This window comes from Neomonachus schauinslandi, chromosome 13 (genome assembly GCF_002201575.2).
Source record: "Neomonachus schauinslandi chromosome 13, ASM220157v2, whole genome shotgun sequence".
Lineage (NCBI taxonomy): Eukaryota > Metazoa > Chordata > Mammalia > Carnivora > Phocidae > Neomonachus > Neomonachus schauinslandi.
In genome coordinates, this window is record NC_058415.1 from 9176048 (window position 1) to 9198833 (window position 22786).

The window sequence follows — 22786 nt, forward strand, 5'->3', positions numbered from 1 at the left end:
AAATTTAACACCTCCCTAAACCAGGCCATACGCCATTCCATTTCTGTTTAAATCATAGAGCAAGAGAACAGAAGAAACCCTCTGAGGATCCATTAGAACTCTTGCTCCCAAGAATAAACAGGTAAAAGTCACCGCAGATGGGTATTTATCACTGTTTGGTTATCAAAGAGTCCTGCACATCATACCTGCTCTCACTTAGAAGCATTCTACAGTCTTCTCTCCAAAGCCAGACTTAGAGGCTTACTATTGCCCTTCTCATAAAAATGCTCTCCAATAATTTACCAGTGGGATTTGGATATCCTCCATGCATCCCAGGTAGTGGGGCTGGAGCTTATAAACCCACTGCTTTGGGACTACTTCACATCACAAGGTCTCTCAGTCTTTAGATGAAAACTGTCAGTAACTTGGCAATGGATTCATGACCTCCTCCTCTCAACCGCATACTATGTTCTGCTGATCTGTTGGAAAGCTTTGCTATGTAGTCATTATGCCCACGACCAACCACTGGTGTTGAGAGCTAAACCCTTCCAGATTCTCCAGTGGAATTTCTTTAAAAGCAGGTTTTAAGAGAATAATGCTTTCCCATGACTCTTGAATGAAAACATGAACTGACATGATATTCAGGCCAACAATCAAACCTATGATAGCTGATCACTGAGAGGCTGGGGGGTGAGGCGAGGAATCAGTCCAGCCCCTTCGTTTTCCAGGGGAGGAATGAGGCTCTGAGCAGGGACGTGACTTGCCGTGAGTGGTAGACCCGAGACGGGGACTCGGGTTCGTAGACCCCAGGTCAGAGTTCATTCTATTCCCAGCTGCCCAGAGCTGTCTGGGGCTGTCTGTCCTGGGCTGACATCTGTGGGTTCAGCAGCCCCTCTGTCCCTCGTCCCTCCCTGGCTCTGCGACCCAATGACAAGATTCTTCCAATGGATCTTGTATGGACCCATTCATCGGGATGAACAAGAAACATTTTTAAAAGTGATTCTGGAAGCTTCAAAGATCTCAGAGCAAAAGTGGCCTGTAAAAAATAAATAGCATGCAACCCAAAGCAGCTACTTTTTACTGGTATGCTTAAACAAAAAAACCAAACTTTTATTATTCCTCCTCTTTGTAGAAGTTAACAAGTGTTCACAGTAGATTAATTTAGGGGGAAAAAAAGGGTCCGCAAAATAGAAGAAAATCACAATCGTCTTAAAATTCTGGTGAGCTGTATGACCGGTGGGGCTGCTTCGCCCGGTCTGTGGCTTCTGTGCCAGGGTGCGCTTTGAACCAAGAGTCCTCCACACTGGTAAACAGAATTAATGACTACCCACTAACAATGCTCTCAGAAAAGAGATAAAATCTTCTTTTAATCCTTCTATTTGTAATTATAATGCATTTCGTAGTTGATCTAAAAAAAAAACACCTTTATTACTATTTCTTAAGTTCTGTTAAAAGTATCCAAGATTACCATTTTAGGTTCTAGATAAATTTATTGACCGTCCCTTCCAAGAGGCTGAGAAATGTGCTTCTCTTTGGGTAACGGGAATATCCAAGGAATTTAAACAAGAATCACATTTAAAGAGAAACCAAGAGGATCAATAACCTCATCAAACCAAGTCTGCGTTGCCCTTTCATCGAAGCTCCCAGACTTACAATTTCGAATAGACTCTAAGGCCTCAAGGACTCCGGAAACTTTTGGGTGGCTCAGCCTCAGCGTGAACCAGGTAAGGCAGGGCACTGCCTTCCCAAAGTAACCCATCTCCAGTTCTCCCCAGAAGACCTTTCCACCATCTCCAATACAACGCCTGCTTCTCTTTGCTTGGTTTCACATAGAGTCAGAATTCTCCAAGTCCCGCCACTGGCCAGGAGCCCCGACGAGGTCACTGCACTGCTGGACACCATCATCGTCGCTCTGGTGCGTCCTCGGCTCCAGATGTCACCCCAAGGCCAGCACTGGAGGGCGCAGTGATAGACACAGGTGCTTCCCACATACACCCCACACACAGAGATGCCGACATACCTCCTCCTCGTAATCAGAATCGCTCTCTTCACTGTCAGATCGGGGGGCAACTTCGTAACTGCAGGAAAAGGAGTGGGAAGGAGAGGGGGCTTAATTTTTTTAAATTACAGGACAACATATACAAGCATGACCTACTTAGCACGTTCTATGTACAAATGACAAATGCAGGTAATGACTTCTACCATTTCGGCACAGGTCATGTTGTTGGAGCTCCGGGATTTTACGGGGACCACAGAAATCTAGGAAGCCACCGGACAACCAGAATTTCTGCTTTAATGCCATACCCGGGATTCATTTCCAACCAGGCGTCCAGCTGACTTGCTTTGGGTGCTTCTGGTCCAAAGAGGACCTTGCCAGTTTCTGTGTGAGTCACTTTGACGGGCAGGTCACTCATCTGACTGCTTTCATCTATGGGCTAGAAAGGAGAAACAAATACACATCACCGCTGGGTGTTAAGACCACCTCCCAATTCCGTGCTGGGACGCTTCTCAGGCTTTTGGCTGCCCAGCATCTGAAACCTTTTTCTGTGATTGGAAAGTTCGCCACCTAGGAGTCCTGGCAGGAAGTGGGAGGTCACCTCCTACTAAAGAAACCCAAAGCACCAGCCTCCCTTGCAGTGAGGTGCCGGCACAAGACCTCAGCTCCATCAACTGCATGTACTCACCAAGGCTTGGAATTAAGAGCCCAAGGCTAGGGGAAGCTGGGAGCAACAGGCATGCTGGAGGGAGAACAGAGCACAGGGACGGGCCGTGCCGAGCCCCTGCTGATGCTCGGTCAGCCACGGCCTCGCTGACCAGCTGTCCAGTGGACCACGGCCTGTAGCCTCAAGGCAGGCTCTCCAGGCTTCCTGGGGATCCGACGAATTACCCAATATCCTATGAATATATTCCCTTCCTACTTAAATGTGGCAGACTTGTCGTTTTGTCCTTTGCAACGAAGAACCCTCAACCCCCAAATAATAGCCCCCCACAACAACTATTGCAAAGTCGTGCTTTCTGAGAGAATGTGAAAAGAAAGAGGTATTGTGATTTGTGTCACCTCGCGAGGGGCCTGTTTGAGCTTCTGCAGAACCAAACGTCCTGCTCTCTAGCTCGGCCACTGGTACCTGGGAGTGAGATAAAGCCAGAAGCTCTGCTCATCTGAAACCGGGTGAACGGACCAAGACTGAGCTGAAGTTCATTATTAGACTCTTCATGAAGAATGGCTTGCTCAGAAAATTAAAAATGAAATCGCAGAGGCCGTGTGTAACCTGCTTCAGAGAACAAATTGTTTTCAAAGGCCTAAAAAAAATGGAGTAATCCTATGCAAACGAATGCTACTGATTATGGGGTGACTACACCTGCAGGACAGACCCCCCCTGCCGCCCCCCGCCCCAGGCAAGATGCTGGCCGGAAATGCTTGATTTGTGAGCAGGCCAAGTTATCCATCTCCTTAAAAGTAGTAAAATTCAATGTTTACACAATTCATTAATTCCAAAGAATTTTTTCTCAATTGTTCTTAATTGGAGTTAAATAAAAATGACAGGAAACACAGGATACTGTAGCTTATCTTCTATTTCTTATAGGAAATGGCCAAAAAAAAAAAAAAGTTCTTTCTCCCTCTCCTTCAACAAAACACTGTCAGAAAACAATAAAAAAACGAAAACCCAATATATTAGCAATTATCTACCAAAAAAACCTTTAAATAAAGAAAAGGCCTACTCCAGGCTGTCCCTTCTTTTTTCTTTGATGTGTGTTAAAGCAACAGGTGTGGACACCATTACTTTGCATGCATGACATTTCTTCCCGGCTCGGGCGAAAGGTCATCTACACACCCACATGGTAAAGAAGGAAACCTACCAGTCGCTATCACTTCCCTTGGAAAAGCCATATTCCGTTATCTTGAACTATTACAACACAGCCTGTTTTATTGCTTATGTCATGCCTCGGAGAAAATCGGGAATTGCCGTAGCTAGAATGAGAACTTTGGCAAAGACCCTGAATGAGCCCGGCAGAGCATAAGAACGTTATTTCAAAACAAACTGAGCAGGGTGTCCACTTCGCCAACTTCAGCAAACAGAATGCACATGTGTTAAGATTTAAAAAAAAAAAGGTGTATGTCACCAGCCCCAGATCAGCGGCTAATTTTCCCAAGAGATAATAAGAGGTAAGAGCACTGTCACAGTAACAGGTTAAATCTCTCCCAGCGTGCTTGTTAATTACAGACCCATGTGAGGCATGCTTAGGTAAGGCTGGGGGCTTTTACAAATTAGAGTCATTTCTAGATGCTCCAATATATACTATTCTTCCCCCAGAACGGCCCTCTGAGAGTGCCTGACACATTAGACACTCATCCCGATCCTTTCTTTCTTTGTGAGAGACTACAGTGGTGAAGCAACATGTATTGTTCAAGAAGTTTGTGCACGGAATAGTGGTTTCAACCTTTTGTGTCTGGATCCAGGCTGTTCACACTCACAGTACGCCTCACATGCAGAGATTCTAGAAGGGTCCCCCAAGCAGGTTTATCAGAATCTGAGAGAGGAGAAGGCAGTTTGAAACAAACTCCTTCCCATCCCGCTCTGGGGCTATGCGTCCTCATGTGAATCCTTGGCAGAGAACTTTTAAGTTTTTGGAGGAAAAAAAAAAAATCCATTAAGTAGGTAATTGTATTCTCATGATTCAGGAGAATTTCAAAATCCTTGGAAATCACATTCAAGAACGTACTGATGAATCTACACAGAGAAGCTCTTCGTAAGCCTACACAAAAATGTCAAAAAAAGAAGCTCACCAAGTATGTAAATTGTTTGTGTTGACGGAGTTTTATAATTTCAAATTAGTAATACACTAAGGAAACTGGGTCGTATCTTATGCTTCTGTATCATTTACGGGGAAAATGCAATTATAGAATCACTTGAGATTTTTACACATTCTATGTATTCATAAACATATATGTGCACAGCAGACTCCGGAATGGTACACAAACTTAATATCAGTTGATTGGCAGTCTGAGACGGAAGGAGATTACTTTCCAGTATATCCCTTTTCTACTCGGCTAATTTTCTACTATGCTAATGTATTACTATTTTTACTTAGAAATGAATAGCTGAGTGAAAATAAAGTTGGTATTCACAGAAAATGGTGCTGTAGGGCATGGCAGGGACTCACTGAGCAGAACAGGCAGGAATGGGCATAAAACTCCTCACCTCTCCATCTGGTCCCAGGGCAGACTCTCCTCCCTCGGCAATCTCTTCAGCCTTCTGCAAAGCAAGGTCAGATGTTCACATGTCAGTCAAGAAGACGGCTATAGGAAGGACGTTGTGGCAACTCAGGCATCATTACTCACCACTGTCATCTGACAGAGCTTAAGTACTGAGACCTTTTATTTCTATTTCTCTGTACCGTCTGAGAAAAAGTGTGGTGTTTTTGTTGTTGTTTTGTTTTTTTGTTGTTGTATTTTTTTTAACTGGCAACTTGGAGGAAGTTCCTGAAAGCCAGGTGTGATTCAAGGCTGGCCCAGGCCAAAGATTTGTGGATGACGTCTTCCAGGACCTAAAGAGCTGAAGACACAAGAGCAGCAAGGCTGAGGCCAGCGCATGTGAGATGTCCTTCTCATGTTTGGCACCAGGAAGACAAACCCTGACATAACCAGCTCAACTTTCTTATTCCCCTTAGCAAGGTTTCTAAAAATGTCCAACACCAGTAAACTTGGAACCGCTCTTGAGTCATAAAACTACAGAATCATATAACATTCTGTGAATTCTCTGGATGTTTTCCATTCTACCTTTTCATACTATATAGTATTTCCACGGTGGGTAATATGAGGAAATTTGATGCAGATACTGTGATCTCGGGAAAAACTCTGTCATCGGCCATTTCTTAAATATTTCAATATCTTAGTCCATTAACCTCTATGTGCCTCAAAGACAGCCTAAATGAAAAGCTAAGATTATGTCACGTTTTGTACATACCCAAGAGAGTCTCATCTGCACTAAACACAAAAGAGCCTCAAATTTCTTACATTTATGACAATCTTTCCGACAAGTGAAATCTTTACCATCACCTTTACAGAATCCTTATTTTAAAGTTATTGCTGGAAAGCCACACTACTTCTGCGTGAAGGAAAAACAAAACAGAACACAACTTTAGTCATTTCCTTTATCAAGCCGTTTAAGAAAGTGAGCTTTCCTCCCGTGGGCTCTTTAGTTAATTAAAAATATATATAATGATACAGAATCGATATTAACTCTACTTTGTTTACTTAAGGCATTGATTATATAATACATTTTTGCTTTCCATGAAAATGACTCAATTGTCTCCTGACAAAACAGCTTTTATAGAAACTGTTCAAAATCCAACCTTTTGTCTATGCTGAAGAAAAGCAGTTCCCATAAATGTTTGAAATTTTTGAAGTTGTTTTCAAAATTTTCTTACAAGAAATACATGTATGTATGTATGTATGTATGTATGCAAAAGCACGAGGCATGAAAAAAATGCAGCATTTCTACCAAAGAGTAGGAAATAAAACGCTCCCTTTGGTTAGGATTTCCCAAGAATTTAATTTTCTATCTATGCCACCCGAAAGTGAAACGTTTACAAGCTCAAAAGGAATGATCAGCACTGAAAAGAGCTAGGCCCTGTGTCTAGGCTACGAATACAGAGAACAATGGCAGAAAAGCTCGGAAAAAAAACCCACCCATTTGACCTGCCCCTAGCAGTTCCATTTTTGGAATTCTCAGGCACTGTACTCAGGCGACTGTTTCAATTAATGGGAGAAAGTCAATTAATCCCACCATTCTTTCCATACAAATCAGAAATAAGCTACAAAATTTGGCCAACAAAGAAAATCAAATGAGACAATGGATAAGCCAATTTCCAATATCTAGCTGGTGGAACTGGATCGCCGTCTCAATGAATAGTACATTAAAGAGCTTGCAGGACCATAAATAATAGATTCAAAACCATTCTAAAGGGTAGTTTTCTATGAATATGCTATTGACTCGCTAGAGTGGTATCTAAAAACTGCCCCACCATCAGGCCCTTCCTTTACTTAAAATCCTCTAAACTCATTTTAAACATTCCACTTGGCATCAAACTCGAGAGGCAATGTAACATGAGACTTAAGAAACTTGGTGCTGGGACTAGACCACCAGTGTTTGAATCCCAGCTCTGCCGCTCAGTACGAGAGATCTTAGCTGTGAGATTTTGAGCAAATCTCCGTGTCTTGGTTCCCTCTTCCGTAAAAAAAGGGACAGTAACAGTCCCTCCCTTGAAGGGCGGAGGCAGAACAGGACCACTATTTCAGGACGCACGATCCAAGGCTCCATGGAATATATATGGCCAGCGTCCATCTCCACAATGTAAAAGATTCAGTGATCGAGGACAACTCTGAGAGACTGGCTATAGCACTGCCCGACATCAGGGACTTCTGTTTCTGTCATTCGTGTGTTCTCACACCTACCAGGAGTCCTAGCGCATGAAAGGTACTAGGTAAATATTGGGTGAATGAAGGGACGAAGGAAAGCATCCGGAACAATGCTTTCCACTTAGCACACACTCAGTGAGTCATCATTATTGTAATTAGAGGCCAGTCTATTTGCAAGCCATGAAACAGTTAGGAACACACTCACAATTCCTCACCAAACGCGCGCGCGCTCCATGAGAGGTCTCTTGCGCCCCCGAACTTACAACTGATCCTGCTGTTGTTACATGAGGTGGAAGCCAGGTGGCAGCCTTCTCTATGACAAGAGACAACACGTTCTCCCATCATGCCTTGGATTCTTCCAGTTTGGTGACAATCTCTGGTTCTCACATCATACGGGTGGGGTGCTTTAACCTCGCTGCCCAACCCTCTCCCCAGAAAACAAAACAAAACAAAACCAAAAAAAACCGCTTCCCTTTTCTTTGTTCAAGATTAACTCCAAACAAATTGCGATTGGTGCTACCATGTCTCCCCACCAACTGGGGAACCTTCACATACAGTTATCTCCAGCATGCGATCACAAACACATCCTACGTGACCAGCGGATGCCTGCGCTTAATTTTTTTTCCATTGATTGTAAACAAAACAAAACGATCCGCTGCCGTTCACCCATTAATCAGGACTAAAGGAACTCTGTCCTGGCTTCTTCCTACCTACAAAGAGTTGGGAACTGATTATGCTGCTGGAGGGAGGGGGGAGGGTAATTCTCCTAGTGATGGAGGGGATATGGAACACATCACTCATAACTAAAAACAAGGTGGCTTCCCAACTTGCAAGGCCAATGGCAATTTAGAAATTCCATTTGGGAAGGTTCACCAAGCTGTGTGCACTGCTACCTGTCTTCCTGGCAGAAGCTACAGAAAATAATCAACAGGGGTGAGGAGGTAAAGGAACCCCAAGACGGGAAAATCCCATGAAGCCGAACCCAGGAACGTGAACTCCAGCGGGGCGCTTCACTCAGATTGCCGTAACGGGGGCCACAAACAGCCCCAATCTGTGAAGAAACAGTTTTGTACCAAATATTTTACAATTTTACCATTTATATTATAGAGTGTACATTTTATCCCCCAGCAGGTGTTCTTATACTCTGCTGAAACAACATTCAAAAGTGCCGGCATCTTAAAGGCTCATTCTGTTTCAGTGGAAACCTAAGCTTCCAGAAACCACCTGGGTTATTTTTACTGTCATTTAAGTGGGCCTCTGAGCATTGTGATAGGTGATCAGGCAATAAAAAAGACCCAAGAATATCAAATTAACAGGCAATTACACATTACTTTGGTCACACCCTGCAGAGAAAGCCAATTCCAACATTTTTGACTCAAGTAACCGGTCAATCCAGTTAAGCAGGACTTGAATCCAAACTTCCGTTTTCACCCAGTTTGATACTGGACTAATCAAATGAATCTAATGAATCTGATCACTATGGCACTGTATTCACCTGCTGTTACCACAGTCCCTATACTCAAATTGCCCAGAATTACCTTAGAGCCTTTCTTTCTGGGGGCACCTGGGTGGCTCAGTCAGTTAAGCATCTGACTCTTGGTTTTGGCTCAGGTCATGATCTCACAGTCCGGAGATCGAGCCCGACGTCGGGCTCTGTGCTCAGCGTGGGGTCGGCTTGGAATTCTCTCTCCCTCTCTCTCTCTGTCCCTCCCCCTGCTCATGTTCTCTCTCTCTCTCTCAAAAAAATAAAGAAATAAATCTTTGAAGAAAAAAAAAAGAACCTTTCTTTCACCTGTGAAATTCTCCTTGCACGGGAAAATCTTCATCTTGGGGGAAAAACGGAGAGAGAAAAGAATTGAGAAGAACTGGAGAGTAACTTGAATTGAAAAGAAATGTCTCAATTACGTTACTACTTTGTATCTCATGCTCTTTTCACCAAAAATTATACCAAGAGGTTTTTCTGATTTGTTGATATCTAAAAAGGATAAAAACACACTTCCTATTGCTATGTTGACCAGCGTAGAATGCTGTGCCAGAAAGATTTCCCCCTCCAAAACATCGCAGTCCTGAGATATGCTTATAACAGTGTTTGCTGAGAAAGAGAATAAAAGAACTTTCAGAAGGAAAAGCAAACACCACGATGAAAAAAATACTTGGCATAGCAGTCCCCCATGGATTCTCTGCTGGTTCCTGTTAGTGTCATGAGTTTCCAAGAAATGTCACACACTCACAACAAGGGTGTAGTTCTGTTGGTATATGCTGTATTCAAAGATCTGGAAGAGGGAATTAAATATTTATTTTTGGCCTGAAGTCAACAGCTCAGGAGGCGGAACCCATGAAGGGACTAGACTTCTTGAACTAGGCTGGACATGGGAGGTGGCGGGGGGGGGGGGGGGGGGGTGGGTAGTGGCTGGCCTGGACGCATAAGCAGAGCTTAAAGAAAGATACCCTAGAGTTCTGCAAGGACCACCTGATTACCACCAGGAACTGCTGCAAATAAGAGGCCCCACAATTAGAAAATTCTCTTTGCAGGAGCTAGCAAGGGAGGGGTAAGCAGAGTCCACCAAAAAGTATAAATCCTCATTTCCAACTGCGTGCCTCAATGGTCAAAGAACCTGCCACTGTCCAAAAAGACATCCTACCCAGTACCTAACTGATCCTAACTGGGGGGGGAAATAGTGGTAGCCAAACATTTATTCTCCCAACATCATAGAGAATACACAACATGGGGAAAAAAGAAGATTTTCTTCAAAAAAAAAAAAAAAAACAAAAACAACTCTTATAACTACATTTCAACAATTGCTATCCTACATTTATACCACAGAATTGTTTAATAAAATAACTACTATTTACTGGGCACTTACTATGTGCCGGGATACCTTCTAAATGCTTTCGATACACTTTGCCATGTAATCCTACCACCTCCTCATAGATCAGAAGCACTAGGCAACAGATCTTTTAAGGAAATATTCTGTAAGGGAATAAAAGCAAATTAGGAGGGTACGTTTTCTTCCACAGTTAGGAACTTAAAAGTTTGCAGACTGACATGAGCTCTTGGGCGGTGGGACCAATTTTCTACGTTAGCATGCTCATTCCTATTTGTACACACCCTGCTGGCTTTAGGCAGCCCCGTGTCCTTTTTTTTTTTTTTTTTTTTTTTTTTTAAAGATTTTTATTTATTTATTTGAGAGAGCGAGAATGAGAGAGAGTACATGAGAGGGGGGAGGGTCAGAGAGAGAAGCAGGCTCCTCGCCGAGCAGGGAGCCCGATGCGGGACTCGATCCCGGGACTCCAGGATCATGACCTGAGCCGAAGGCAGTCGCTTAACCAACTGAGCCACCCAGGCGCCCCAGCCCCGTGTCCTTTTTTAACCGGTAGTCACCCCGCAGATGTTAGAGACCAATCACGGGAGAGGACAGATACCTCAAGGTCATGCTGAGTGCACATCAGAGTACATTAATCCCGTCACACTGCAAGGGCTGGTTTCACTTAATTAGATATTTCGATACTTTGCAAATTATTCCTCCTCTAACACCTAGGTAGATACATATAGTTTGCCTCCTTGTCTTCCGCTTCAAGGGCATTAATGGAAGACCGGGCTGAGGGCGAGGAGTTCCAGAATGATGTATAAATGTATACTTCATAGTAGAGGTTCTAATGGTGAGAACAGAGGTGCAAACACGCTCGTGGCAGGTTCAAGGAGACCCACTCTCCTGGTTACCAACAACAAGGAAACACAACACACTTCCCCAGAAAGACAGAGGCCTTCCTCTGTTACACTGGGGCAACATTAAAAATAATAATAATAATCCTCTTCCAATGAAATCACAAGTTCAACCACACTCCCCTCTAACAGCGGAGACAGAGGCAGCCGTATCCTTGCTGTCCCCACACCTGTTGCCTTAGCACAATGCTGTTGGTCCACTGGCTCAGGAAAAACAAAGGCTTATTGAGGCCTTACTTACTGCAGAACACAACCTCCAAAAAGGCACAGCATCATACTTGGTTCTGTGGGAAGAGCGGAAAGGGTTGGCACAGAATTTTTTAAGCTTCTGGACCCAGCCTTCCTTCCCAACAGAGAAGCTGGAACAAGCCACCCTCAATCATTCACTCTAATGGAGGGAAGAACTACAGATAATCCAGACTGTCAAATAATCAGCTTTTGAAAGCATCCATTTTCTTTGCACTTGAATAAAGGTGCATCTGGAATTGGGGAACTCGCTTTGAACCAAGTCTCAAAGCCCCGCGAAAGGGACGGTTTTCAGGAAGGACTGGGGAGGGGCCGGGTTTCTTTTGTTTCCCTCCTTATCCCATTCGTCCCAGCAAAATGGCTCTAGGAGGAAATCCAGCCGGGCCCCTCAGTCCTGATGAAGGCAGGGTGAGCTCCCATGCTAGGCATCTTGAGAGCACGCCAGGGAAGAGGCAGAGAGCTGATGATAAAACAATGATTCTGCACATTCAATCACGTGCAGATAACCAGCGGGAGCCACCCAGAGATTCTTAACTGGCAGACGGGAGTGGGACTGGCTTTGGTATGGACCTTTCATTTGCCAGGAAACCAGGCCCCCTCCCCAGTCTGGCTCCCAGTCTTCCTTCACAGCGTTCATCATGGTTTATGATTATCTATTTGGGTGTGTATTTGATCAATGTCTCTCTGTCTCTCACTCCCTGATGGAACTGAAAGAGAGGGCAAGTGTGCTTTTCTTCAACATCTCCTTCTTTCTCCCCCAGCATTGAGCACTTTGCCTGGCTCACAGTAAGCATCCAGTTAATATGTGCCGGACAAATGGATAAAAGAGAAAGAACACCTGCTATCAGCAAACCTGAAGGCAAGGGTCAGGAAGTAGAGAGCCAACCTATAGATCACGTGGGGTTGGCAGCACCAAGAAAAATATTATGACAGGTTCCTGCTTTGTACAGATTAATACGAAAATACAGGCATAATCACTATCACTCAACGATGTATCTTTCTTTGCTGACAATGATATTAACAATCTCATATCATGCCAGGAATCTATTAATTATAAGCCAGAAGCACAAATCTGGGCCATTAGCTTTTAATCACATGCAAAATGTAGAATTTGAACTTTAGTACTGAAAACACTGACGGTGACCTTTCTGTGGTAACCTCTGCAAAATACACCTCCGCATTAGGAAAAACGAAAACGGTCATTTCACACGGTCCCCCTATGGAATGTTACAGAATCCTATCTGTTTGCCCGTGTGCTCTTCCCTGACTCTGAACACGTCCTTTTAAGTCAGAAATCGGGAGCTGGAATTCTGCAAAGTCTGTAATACTACCTTGACAAGAAAATGAGGTCTTTCTCCCCGACGACGACGAACTGTCTAAATCCAAGCCCTGAGTCATCCCTTGTTCATCTTCACAATGCGGGAAGCTATCTTATACCAAAGAAGTCAGGGGCAAGGAAGCGCCTTCTCCATCATTTATTCCTCCCCCTTAATTACGAAGCAGGTATGAGAATTCAGGAGCCATGAAATTAATTATTTTTTTGAAAAACATTTTGTTCCGTGATTCAGTGCAGAGAATACATGATGAAAAGCCACCCAGCCTCACTCCTCACGACCTCGACGAAGACTTTCTCTTTCCTGTGGACGTGTGTGTCCAGGCCAGTCAGGATCCGCCATAAAACAAAATACAAACCAAGAAGTAAACCTCCAGACCACTCAAGCTTCAAAGAGGATCTACATTCACTGGTCTACACGGGCCGCTTACACCTGCGTCAAGATATAATAGCCACAGAGCCGAGATTCTAAATCTTACCCTTCCCTTTCCATGCTAATTAGGCTCTATTTTACATAAAACCATTTACTATCCTTGGTAATGACCGAAAACCCTGGCCTGCCCATTCCCCTTAGCACAATCAGGGCAGCTGAACTGAACGCACCATTTGGGCATGGCTGCCCGTCTGAACAAACAGGCTCAAGGAGGCTCTGAAAGCAACCCAAAGCCGTCCCTCACACCCTCCTTGGGTTCCTTCCAACTGTACTCTGCCTTTTCTGCTCCATTTTCATGGCCCTACCACACCAGCATTAACCTCAAGCAAACACTTACGTGTGCCCACGTTTTTTTCCTTTTTCTATTGACCCTATACGCTTCATTTTGAAACACGCTATGGAACAAGGAAAATACGGCCTGAACCGTTTCTGTTCACCTCCCACCCATCACACGCTCACCTCCAACATCCCGTCTGGCGCGCCTGGTTCCCTCCCTCACACCATTAGGGCGCTCACCTTCTTCCTCCTCCTCCTCTTCTTCTTCTCTTTGGCAGCTTGGGCTTGCTTGTGCTCCCACACCAGGTTGGTCAGGTTGGCCACATACTCATCGGTCTGCTGCAGGAGGTAAGCTAAACGCCTATCTTTCTTTTGATCGATCAGTTTTCTGTAGCCTTCTTCATCTTCAGCCTATTAAGGAAAAGAGGGACATAATCAGAGCACAGTAAAGATGGGATGGCAGCTCCACTTTCCACTCAGCGCTCCCCGTCACCGTCTGAACTCTGACTGGTGGTGAGCACAGTGAATGGAATGATCCAGGCTGCGGGAGTGACCATGCACAATCCGGGACTGGGGTGCGGCCTGGGAGCGCAATGCCTGCCCGAGTCCCAGGACATGGGCTCCGTGGCAGAGTCAGGACCCAATACCACACTATTTACCCGGTGTGGGCAAGCACTTTGACTCACTTCTGTGTTTTTTGAGGTTTCTTTGCACAAAAAAAAGATCTGAAAATTTGACAATTCACCATCCGACTGTATCCTTCACTTGGAAGCATGGAAATTTTCCAGAGCAACCCAAAGTGGGGAGAAGAGTATAGTCTCTCATATAACCAACACCAAGCAATCGAAATGAACTCAGGAAGACTCCTGTCTCATGGCTACCCTTCCCGCAACTCCCCTTCCCAATCCCAAACTGGATTGCCCTGCAGCCGATTCCAGACATACTATCGTTTCATTCAGAAACATTTCAATAAGCATGTCTAAGGGCAAAGACTCAAATGGACTTTGACTAGTGTAACTTCTCGTATATAAAAGCTTTACAAACGTGGTGGTTGATAGCAAATGTCAAATCTGGGGGCATTTTTGTCACCGATCGGCACGGCACGGTGGGCCTAGGTGACTGCAGGCAAGGCATTTAGCACCCGGAGTCCGATACTGCTGAGCAATAAAACAGTACAGTAATTTCCACCTCTGCCTCCCATTAAGCAACATTATGAGGTTAAATGCCATAAAAACTCTGATGTCCTCAGAGCCATTTCAGGAGAAATCTCTTTTATACATCCCAATAAAAGGACATCTCAAAATATTTTCCCCAGTGTGACGCAGGATAAAAGGGACGTGTCACAAAATCCTCAAGAGGCAAGTGCACTGCAGCCGAGCTGAGGATCTTCAGTCCAGGGGCGTCACTCCAGCTTCTCCCCAAGTGACGGAAGTTTTAGCACTCAGTCTAGCTGCTGTCTGCCCCGTGGATGAGCACGAACCTCAAATGCCATTATAACTCTAATTGCTTTTGGTTATGGTTGATCTCACTTGAAGAAAGAGTGATAAAAAACTTCAGTTTCTCTGTTATCTGTATATTCCATCATTTAATTGCAAAAATTAATGATTTGCAAATGCCTAATCATTAGTGTCAAGCCAATCTGTTACTGAAGTTCTAATACAGTTTCTCTCCAGCTGAATCAGACAAGTTTGACTGCTTGCTGCTCAGATCACTATAAAAATGGCCTCCCTAGCTGGGTGGAAATCTCGTGGACAGTCTTCTCCTTCCCCGCCCCTCCCCCCGCCCCCAAAATGGAGAGGGAGGTGGGAGAAGATGGTAAGATTTAGTGGTACCTGGACGCAGAGCCTTTTAAAATATGGTGTTAACTCTCTGGAATCCAAAAAAGGTAATGAAAACAAAATGCAAACCATAATACCACCAATGAAGACAGTGTCACTTGGAATTTTCCAGGGATGTAATTAGGGGCCAAAGCTAACAATTTCATCTCCATCCCATACTCGGGCATTATGTCCAAGGTAGAATGTGCAGGTCTCCTATCATTAGAGAGCACACACGCTTTTCTAAAACCCACAGTGTGCTCTGAGGTCCAATTCCAAAAATGAACGGTCAATAAAACCAGACTCCCAGGCCAATGATGTAAACTGATCCCTTCTGTATGTATCTACCCATTACAAAATAACAGCACAAAGGTAATGATCCGTGAATAGCCTTTGACAATAACACAGCCATAACGAAAAAAGTAACATTTCAAAGTTAACTTAAAAATCACTTTTTACACTAGAAGGGAGAAATTTCTACCACCAAAAAAAAAAAAGGGATAAGCACCAGCGGCTTCAAGAAACAGACCTTCTTTGAGTCCAAGACACAAGTTAATGACGCATTTGCTCAAAATAACTTGTGTCATTAGTCTCAAAAGTGGCAATATTTTAAAAAGAACGAGCATATCCATTCTTCTAGATCTGGTTGTTAAACCTCCTATGAACTGGGGTACCTGCCTTGATGCGAGAAGCTATATTCTGCACAGCAAGGCCACCCCAGGACATGGAGATATTAAATACTCATCAGCTGTGGCCCTGGGTTTGTGGCATGCATCGTTCAGAAAGGAGATATTTTTACTCCATCCATATGAAGTTCAAAGGGGCGTGTTCATATATTTGATAAGCCGCTTTTACCCACTCTCGAGATGGCATATTTAACATTCTCAATACAGGTGCATGCCGGAACTCCACTGCCCGGGGTCCCCGCAGGTGAGCCCCTTACCATCAGCCTCCGCATTCTCTCCTTTTCGATCCGCTCCGTCTCTTTTTTCTGTTCTCTTTCGGTGTTGGCATGCCAAGTTGCCACTGCTTTGGATAGCTTCTGGATCTTCCCGGCCACAGACCGATGGTACTCCTTAAAATCTTTTGCATGCTGCAAAATGCTGTTCAGGTATTCCTACAGGCCCCGAAGGGAGGAGGGAAAAGGATATTTAAAGTCTACTTCCCAGTGTCATCCATGGAGCCCAAGAAAACGCTCAGGGAGCCTTTCACAACAGCAGAAGACTAGAATCTTCTGTGGGGCAGGTGCCCTGGGATGTCTCTTGGTAGCTGAGCTGTGGGCTTTGGGGCTAGTGGGAAAAGCAGCCTCTCAAAGGCACCAGCTTATGGAAGGGAAGCCTCTAGGACCTCAAAGATATAAGGCCTCATGAAAACAGCAAGATCAAGGATGTGACAGATGCCTGCAAAACGGGCAAGGATAAAATTGAAAGCAAATCACCCTCCAGTCAGCCCAAGGTAGGCAGATGTTTCCAGGGAGAACCAGGTTACAAAAGTAATGCCCCTTCTGCTCTAACTCAAATGCCTCAGCACCATGATTCGCCACCCCTCCACCTTATTTGGATCGACTTTTGAAAGACGGGAGAGGAAACGTGTACCAACGGACAGCTAACATCTTTCAAAATGAAACTAACACCGGGCACTAAATTAAGCACAGGAACACAAACACAATGTATAGGTTTGTAATGCAAAATCAAACTCTCCATCAAACTACTTCCAAACGCCTAGAAAGGAATGTTTTAAAATATCTGCCCCTATGAAACCTCCAACTGGGCCCTGGAAAAGCCCAGGAGACTGTATTTATATTTGCTATAAAAATAACCATGTGCTCTCTTCTTTCCTTTTCCAAGTTCCTGCTCCTGAGGATTTTGCCCCTGGCAACTCTCCCGTGCCCATGCGGCGGGCATCTGCGGGTGGGATGATGAAGAGGACACCTGCCTGGTATCCAGAAAGCAGGGTCCCCCATCTCATCCCCGCCACAGGAGGCCGTGGGCAGGCCGCCCATGTCCCTGGCATGGCTTGTTTCTCCCCCCTGCCTGTTCCATGGGCCAGTCTGCCCATGGGAGCTCCCGGGAGCCTTTCGGCTCTGTGATGTTCCCACCTCACACCCCGGTCCATTCTCCAGGCCTCCGGACCCTGCCTGAGGGCTCGGTCGGGGCGTCTCTGCCAGCGTGGGGGCGCACAGCCCAGGCCTCGGTACCTGGTGCTTCTGCCGACGCTTCCTCTCCTGCTCGATCTTCTGTTGCTTCTCCAGTTTCTCCGTCATGCGGGCCTCCCGCAGCGTCTGGCGCTTACTCCGTTTGTAGGCTTTGGAGTTGAGGGCCGTCTCCAGCGTGGTGTCCCGTCGCATGCAGGCCACCACCTCCTGTCTCAGCTGTCGGGGTGGCGGAGGGGAGAGTGGTCGGAGAGCCTCACCAGATGCAAGGCCTGGCTCCTGGGCCCTGCCCTGCCCTAGCTCCCAGTCAGCAAGGGCACACGGGGGGGGCTCTAGAAGGTGCACCACCACAGCGGACCTTTCTGTAAACCAAGGGACTAAACCGTGCCAAATTTATGTGGTGTTTTCAAAGATGGCATAAGTTTTCTTTCCAAGCCGTTCAGATTAAGGAAACAGAACAAAACAAGACAAAAAAAAAAAAAACCCAAAAAACAAAACAAACAACAACAACAACAAAAAACCCCAGCACTGTGACACTGAAAAAAAGCCGACGTTGTCTTGGGGTTTTAAATAAATTCATTCATCCCGCTTAATTATTCTAATGATATTAATTAGTTAAAGAGCTTTTGAAATATTTTACTTCATTTTAAGTGCCATACTAACATTCTCTTTGTGTCTAGAGATTAACTTTAATGATGCTCTGCAAAAAAGAGTAGAAAAATGACTTCCTGTTCATGTACAATAGCAGCAGGTACTCAAACACTATTAATGCAATGTTCATTCTCATACGAAAGATGGGAGATCCTGGCGTTGGCTTCCTCCCACTCCCAATGAGGATATTCGTCAAGATATTTAGGTTTCACACTGTATCATGGACTTCCCTTAGATTATCATCAGTGTGATGTCTTACCCATGTTGGACGTTATGTGGTGGTAGCTGGGGGTCGGGGTTGGGAATATACATTAAAATAGGAATTCGATTGAACCTCAAGTCAGCATCAACTAGAGTTAATTCACTGGGAAACTCCACAGATCATGGATTTTTCCACAATATCAACCAAAAAATCAGAAACCGGTAAGAGTCCAGCATAGTGAAGTGAATCTGAATATAATCTCATTTGTGAAAATCTACTTGGTTATTACTCATTTAACAATACTGGATTAAGCACTTTATCAATGCATGGTAGGACGTCGCCTGTAAGAAAGGAAGTGAATGGGACTCAGAGCCTTTTATTTTCTTTCTTTTACTCCCACAGAGCTGTGGCCAGCTAGTTCCCCACCACCATGGATGTCCTCTTGTGACATTATAACCAAGAGGGCAAGTGTACTCCCAGGTTCATAGGACAGAGGCAAGTGGGGTGGCTTTGCGATTTCAGTCACATCCTGCAACATACCGAGTCATGCAAATTCCTTTCATTCATTAATAATTCATTTTGCACCCCCCCCAAGACTTTCACCAAGTCAACCCACCGGCCTGAGGAATACGCGCTCCTCTTCCCCTTTGGCTAAATGAGGCAGTGTGCAGACCGGGAGACCGGCACCTTTTGGGTCCACAAAGCCAAACTCACCAACGTAAAAATTAGCGCTCCTTCGTTTCCCTAGTAATTTAGCAATGGTAAAATAGATCATCATGCTAGCTTTGATTCATCAGTAACTACTAAGAACCAGAGCAAGAAGAAGAGATGATCATCAACTGATCAGTCACCACGTGGGGGTGTGATGGGGACAAACAGTTTTATGTGTTTCTGTAAATGATGAGCTATTCACTTAGCAGAGTGGCTATCGTATTTGTTAAGATTATTTTCATCGTCATGGCTAGGATTTTACATTTGTGTTTACAAAAGAGGCTCTGATCCTGCTCTCCCACCTTCTTGTTTTTCTTTGCACTCATAAAGGCAAGCTATCCCATTGTTCTCCAGGTTTCATCCACGGTAACAAAATGCCATTACTCTGACTTTGGAAACCATAATATGGAAGGGAAAAAAATGTCTCTGATATACAGAAGCAAAAAAATATATATATATAGAATAATAAGCAATTCATCCTCATTACTTTTAGCTCTATGTGGCTGGTCTAAAAGATACACTATTTTACTAAGTTTATATCTTTCTAACAGTATTGAACAGACTTACATTTATTTCCTACATCTCAGATTCACTGGGGAAAAGGTATTACCTGACGCTGGAAATTGAGTAACCGAAGTGCTTTCAGTTCCACGGTTGCTTTGGTTCGTAAATCTGGTGGCAAAGAGCCAGGCAGATTTTCCAGTTCTTGTATCCTATGAGCTATGCGAGCCTGGAGCCTAGAGCAGACGATGAAATGAGGGAAGGGAGAGGTGGAAATATACATTACGATTTAGCCTTAATGATAAACAATAACCCTCGGGTCTAAGTTCCTGGCAAGACACATTCCAGACGTTGCCGGCCGGCCAATTTCTGACACCCAACTAGCGTTTCTGATGTAAAACAGAGAAAAGCTACCTTTGCATGAACGCAGACAGGTGCTGCGTGTTACCGAACACTCTGGCCTTCTTCACTAACCTCTCTCTAACACCCAGAAGAAGAAGGGCTCATGATACATCTAGGAGGGAAGTCAAGTGCCATAGCTTGTCTTGAACAGAGGGAAACCGGGACCGTGGGATTGGCTCCCAAACACCCGGCCAGCCAGAGCGCAGAGCTGAGATGAGAGTTTTCTTCTTAAGTTTTAGTTCTGTCCCAGGCAACTGGGCTATTTGCCCTCCTTGTCAAGATGCTGATGACAACAGCCGTTAAAGCTGAGTGAACAAGAGCAGTTTTAGGTGCTGCTGAGGCCACAGAAATCAGCCAACCCAAAACATTCAGAGAGAGCCGTGCCGACCACAACCACTTCCTCTATGAGCAGTGCTTGTCTGAGAAAAGAAGAGGCAAATTGGGCATTTTTAAAAATCAGGCTTGGGGCAGCAGGAGATGGTGAAGTAACAGTGTTTAAAATCTATGAATTTCTAGAAAAGGATTGCTGGGGATTCTCATCCCAGACATCCTCAAAAATATAACTGCAGGCCCTTCTTCATAATAAAGGCAGAAGAGAAGAGAAAAGACATCACACTTTCTTCACTCAGTTGGGATACTTTCACTGTTACCCATATAAACTGGCTCCAGAGTTCACCTGGATCCTATCCTTACAAATAATTACACACCATTTAAATCTATTTTTAGAACTACCTCCCTCCAAATTTGGGGCAGGAGCGTCTTGGAACAGATTTCCTGAAGAACAGTAAAAGGTAGTAAGTTAAACTAAGTTAACATTAACTACACTAAGGTGTATCTAATGCACAATTTTCTTTAATTCTCCCTCCCTCCCTCTCTCCTTCTGTCTCTGTCTCTGTCGCACACACTCACGCACACACGCACGCACCCCTACCAGGTAAATGCTAATAATGGTCCCATCTTACTGATGAGAAAATTCAGGTTTGGAGATAGCAAGAAACAGGCCGACTTCACAGAGCTAGTGATTCACCTGATACCTGCAGTGACACCGTAGATAATTAGTATACATTTCCTAACTACCGCTTTCCTGGACCTCAACTCTAAAAGATGATAATTAAAGATTTTTGTAAAAATTCATATTATGCAGGGCGCCTGGCTGGCTCAGTCGGTGGAGCGCGTGACTCTTGATCTCAGGGTTGTGAGTTCAAGCCCTCCGTTGGGTGTAGAAATTACTTAAAAAGTAAAATCTTAAAAAAAAAAAAAAGGAAAAAGGAAAATAAATAAATAAATAAATAAATACAAATCTGTATTATGGTTTTGTCAGCCTTTATGATGCTCTGTGTTAACACGAAAAAGTAAAATCTTGTCTGACCTAGATGTCACAAAATATCTTAATACTTCATTTAGCCCGAATATCAAAATGAGTGCTTTAAAAACAACAACAACAACAACAACAACAACAAAACCAAACTTAGAGCTGTTTGCTCTGGTAGAGAAGGGAATGTCATTTTTTTCAAAACTTCGAAAATGATAGTAAGAGAAACGCATATTTTTTTCACTGACTTCACTGGAAACAACATTATGGCAGATTCCTATCTTATTTGGTACACACATGTTATTAATTCTGATTTACTGAATGATTTATCGTCATAATGTGCTATTAGTATGTTATCACCCTGTTATTTCAGCTGTATGTACCAACACAAGCAATCACACCTTTAAGTGGTTTAACTGTGCAACAGACTAAACATTTGTGAGCGCAAACAATAAGAAACTTCCATCAGTTTTGAAATAGAAAAATTAAATAAATAAAATAAAAAATAAGAAACTTCCACCATTTTACTCTTTTGATCAAATTGTTCAGGCTTACCCAACATTCTTTTACTATTGATACTCATGGGATGAGTATCATGGGTTTTTTTTTTTATTTTTCACTGTAAGAACATAGGTCCATTTCATTTGTCCAATTCAATTTTTTAAATAGTGACATAGCCAAAAATCTCCAAATATAGCCAAAGATGATGCATCTTAACTACAATATTGATAGAAAAACCTATCACGGTTTTTTTTTCAAATATGTAATTTAAATGAGAAAAAAAAAAACACCCTAAACAGAACAACTTTACTCATGTACAATGAAGGCCATACTACAGGAAAAATAAATATTACAGCATGGTAGATGAGGGCCATTGATTTGGTCATGCCACTTCCTTGGTTCTAGATTTACTGCAGACCTTTTTCATTTGAATATTCCAGAACTCCAACCATCCCTTGATATTCTGGTTTTCTCTTTGACGAAGTGGGTCAGGTGTGAAATTAGAGGCATAGCTGCTTTTCCTTAATCTTCTAAAGGTCCTTGGAAATAGGACTAAACAAATAATCTTAGGACAACGGGGCTGTGAATATAGAGATTAAATCACACAGACTGGGTGGGGATGGAGGGGGGCGGGGAGGCGGGGACTGGGGGCAGATGGAGCCTCAGAGTAGGTGGGGAGCCGGTGTGTGTGTGCGGGGGCGGCGGGGGGGCCCCTTCTTCCGGAAATGTCTGCTTCTCCAAAGGGCCTGGTAATTTGTCAGTGAATCTCAGCTTCCCCGGCACAAAAGAATCCTTCTTTTACGAAAAGGAGGCAAGAAGTGCAAAGTGCAAACATTTAAACTATAGAATAGGAAAGGGAGATTCCAGAGTAAAATTATATGCATTCGATTCAGTACATGGTGGGTGGGTAGCGAGGGTATGGGAGGGGCTCCTTTAATGTAGGAAATTTTATCTCCTTGCCGTGGTTGTTGTCGTTGTTAATAGAAATCTTCATTTTAAATAATGCTCCTCTCCAGACAATTTCATCTCCCCATCAATGGGATTCAGCAGGTAGTCCGATAAAGAGATTCAGGATTCTAAACTTCTAGAAACAACAACACAAGCAATACTGCATAACTGCAGGAGA

The 22786-nt window shown here is 44.0% G+C and overlaps 1 protein-coding gene across 1 annotated transcript in view; it reads right to left on the bottom strand.

Annotated features, from left to right (window-relative positions):
• Positions 1-22786, bottom strand: part of SMARCA2 (SWI/SNF related, matrix associated, actin dependent regulator of chromatin, subfamily a, member 2) — a 187343-nt gene that overhangs the window by 122288 nt on the left and 42269 nt on the right. The window contains exons 7-13 of the mRNA XM_044920710.1: positions 19555-19681; positions 17426-17599; positions 16172-16345; positions 13652-13822; positions 5181-5234; positions 2284-2414; positions 2000-2057 (exon numbers count right to left, since the gene is read on the bottom strand). Coding sequence (XP_044776645.1) covers positions 2000-2057; positions 2284-2414; positions 5181-5234; positions 13652-13822; positions 16172-16345; positions 17426-17599; positions 19555-19681 — 889 coding nt within the window. The remainder of the gene's footprint in view (positions 1-1999; positions 2058-2283; positions 2415-5180; positions 5235-13651; positions 13823-16171; positions 16346-17425; positions 17600-19554; positions 19682-22786) is intronic.